A 3,203-nucleotide genomic window follows, 5' to 3' on the forward strand; every position below is an offset into this window, starting at 1 on the left:
AGGACTCTTTGTGGAAAGAAAAAGAGAGGGGTGAGAGAGCCGACTCCACGAAGAGGATTAGCGGCCAGTGGCGGTCAAAGCCAAAGGCTTGTATTAGAGCCTTTACATACATTATTAGATTTTCTTTTTCAGCTAAATTAATCTCCTAACATGCTCACGATTTTGAATTCCAAATTGTTATCGGGTTATGAATTCTCAAGTCTTGAATTCCAAACTAAATTTGGTTTTTTCCTTCTTCTTTTTTTCCTTTTCCTATTGTTTAAATAAATCATACATTGCCAAGTGTTCTCACCAGGACGCTCGTTTCACAAAATTCAAACAAAACTTGTTTGGGCCAATAAGAAGCGAGGATTTCCTCACCGTAACGTAAAAGCTTTATTTGTACACTTTAACTCTTTTGGGCCACACGAAGCAGCATTATCACGTGATTCCTTACTTATCCTGCACCGTTCCTCATTCAAAGTATACTTGTCCTCTTTCCATTTGTCCATCTCATGTGCAGGGACGTACAAACGACGGTATCCAAGTTGTTAGCAGTACCATGGCCGGTACAGATATGGTACTGTCTGTCTGAGGAATGTACCAACTGATGTTCATTGATTACATGTACATCGGATATTTTTGTACTCACAATTAACATAATGAATTACATGCACATCCGATATTTTGTACTCACAGTAACATAATTTCTCACTTTTACAGTTTTACTTGAGCAAAGAACAGTCACGGGGTATTTATTTTCCAATTTAACAAATAATATGATAATATTGATCACAGTGATCCATGACAAGGTATATCGACGTCCCTGAAAAAGCTGGTCGGGATAAACCCTCGGTTTTTCCGAGTTTGGTGTAGAAAACTACACTAAGTTTAGAAAACTATCTAATATTCCAGTGGGAACATCAAATCCGTAGGCCGTACACTAACAGAAACCATGTCTGTCCACTTGGGAATTGGGATACCAGCATCAAGATGCATGAACCACCTTGACACATGTAACAACTTTCACTTCTCTACGACTACAATAACCGAGATCTAAAGGCACCGTCACGAGCTGTCACGTGCATCTAAATACGTGTCAGTCCGTTAAACGCCATCAGCATTTCTAGGGGACACCAGTTCTTCTTTTTCGCTTCTCTATAAATAATAAAGTTGTTCACAAACTTCCATCTCACTGAAAAACCCTAAAAAAGATCAAAAAGATTTACTCCCAAATTTTGCTTTTGATTCTAATCTTAGAAGCATTTTAGAGAACTGATCGCGAAATGAAATCAGCATTATTGATCAGAACAGGATCATCACCGTTAAATTCATCATCCTCGTTATCCTCGTTGATACAAACTTCGCCACCCAAAGCTTCAATGTCATCATTTCATGACTCGGTGACTGGAATTTTATTCGCGGGTAAGAATAATTCATCCACAAGATCTAATAATTCCTTGCAATTGGAAGTAAATAATATCGTCTCCAGTAGTAAAAGGAATAAATCTAGTGTGATTAGAAGAGCTTACTCTGAGACTGATATGTTTAGTACGTTTAACAACAAATATAATGGATCTGAATTATTCAGTTCTGGACATGGATCTAGATCATTTCCAGCTAGAATTCCTGAAGAAGATTTTGAAGAATTGACCGATCCTGATGATAAGGGTTTTGTAAGTGGAAACTGGTTGGAGAGTGAGGTTGTTCCTGAGGAATTAGAATTCTACAATGGGGGAATTGGAACGAGAGTTGATAATTTAAGTGATGAACAGAGTAAAATTGGTGATTATTATTTGGAAATGTTGAAATCCATTCCTGGTGATCCTCTTTTATTAAGGAATTATGGAAAATTCTTATATGAGGTACATTCAGCAGCAAACGCCACTTTATTCATTTTGATGATATTTTTTTAGGTTTTGGTTTTGATTTGAATTGATTTAGGTGGAGAGAGATGTGTCGAAAGCAGAGGAGTATTATTCCAGAGCGATATTGGCAAGTAATCCATCAGGTCCAGATGGAGAGGTATTATGTCTCTACGGCAAACTCATTTGGGAGACTCAGAAAGATGGATACAGAGCTAAATCTTACTTCGAACGAGCTGTTCAAGTTGCTCCCCGTGATTGGTGAGTTGTTGGAAGTAATTATCTTTTTCCCAAAATCATGCCTTTTGAAGTTATTCTTTCCTTGGATAACTTGATAAAGTTAGATCCTTGTGAAAATTCTGATTAGTTAGTATCTGAAGTACAGTGCTTTAAAATTTACTTCAGCTGACTGTGGTCTGGAACTTGTACTTTACTATTGATTCTGCGCATTATGAAACTGTACAAGCTTGTATACGCTCATCATCCATGCATAATGCATTATAGCCTTGTACGTTATCATCCATGCATGATAGCCTTGTCGGATCCTATGTAGTTGCATTTTTCTTTCTTGATTGGGACTAATATTGTTCGGTTACACTTGGGGTGAATTTGTGCCCGTGAGATTATTCTCTTCTCCTAATTGGGTCATCTCTCGTGGTTCTCATAGTGTTTTCATTTGCAGCTTTGTGATGGGAGCATATGCACATTTCCTTTGGGAGGCAGAGGAAGACGATGAGGAAGAAGAACTAGCAAATAAGAGTAATTACTCAGCATCAACAATGTCACCCATGGTTAAGGCTTTCTAGTTGCGATCCTATCTCTCTGTATTATCCTAGATTTGACCCATCCCCAAACCAAAAAGGAGCTAAGCAAACAAGATTCTAGAAAGGAATGGTAGTAAGCAATATAAAGAGGTTGGGTAATCAACAGCTGTTACTAAGTGCGTCCTGTTGTATTTCATTAATACGTAGCTTCCCTATATATCTAACAAACAAATAAAAGAAACCACTGAGATTAATCGACCAATAAATGAAAATATGTTGCTATTGTAACACCTCAGGTACTTTAGATCGCCGCCATTACATGAGAAGAAATAAGAAGAGATTTAAATAATAATAATAAAAAAAAGTGCCTAGCATATTCTCATGTTAATGTTGTCTCTGCAGTAAATGGCAGGAAATTTCTAAGAAATTTTCTCCAATTGATCTAAGAAACTTATTTCAACTATTTGTACATTCTAGTGATATGCATTAGTTGCTTATCCCTGATTTATGAATTTTGCAAGTCTACAAGTTTTGAAAACACTACTATCTCATAAATATCAACTTAATAAATACTTCATTTTCGGGCTCAAACAGT

General features: G+C 36.8%; 1 protein-coding gene across 1 annotated transcript; it reads left to right on the forward strand.

The window, feature by feature from the left end:
- Positions 1 to 1,163: 1,163 nt before the first annotated feature.
- Positions 1,164 to 2,982, forward strand: LOC113297405. The gene is made up of 3 exons (XM_026545855.1): positions 1,164 to 1,844; positions 1,924 to 2,105; positions 2,527 to 2,982. Exons 1-3 carry the CDS (start codon positions 1,266 to 1,268, stop codon positions 2,648 to 2,650), a joined length of 885 nt encoding a protein of 294 aa, XP_026401640.1. The 5' UTR covers positions 1,164 to 1,265; the 3' UTR covers positions 2,651 to 2,982.
- The last annotated feature ends 221 nt before the right edge of the window (positions 2,983 to 3,203 follow it).

This window comes from Papaver somniferum, chromosome 7 (genome assembly GCF_003573695.1).
Source record: "Papaver somniferum cultivar HN1 chromosome 7, ASM357369v1, whole genome shotgun sequence".
Taxonomy (NCBI): domain Eukaryota; kingdom Viridiplantae; phylum Streptophyta; class Magnoliopsida; order Ranunculales; family Papaveraceae; genus Papaver; species Papaver somniferum.

Excerpts from the sequence above, each read along its gene's own strand:
- LOC113297405 (XM_026545855.1), top strand. The coding sequence starts at position 1,266 with ATGAAATCAGCATTATTGATCAGAACAGGATCATCACCGTTAAATTCA. Across the intron at positions 1,845-1,923 it reads ATGGAAAATTCTTATATGAG|GTGGAGAGAGATGTGTCGAA; the intron begins GTACATTCAGCA and ends GAATTGATTTAG. Across the intron at positions 2,106-2,526 it reads CAAGTTGCTCCCCGTGATTG|CTTTGTGATGGGAGCATATG; the intron begins GTGAGTTGTTGG and ends TTTCATTTGCAG.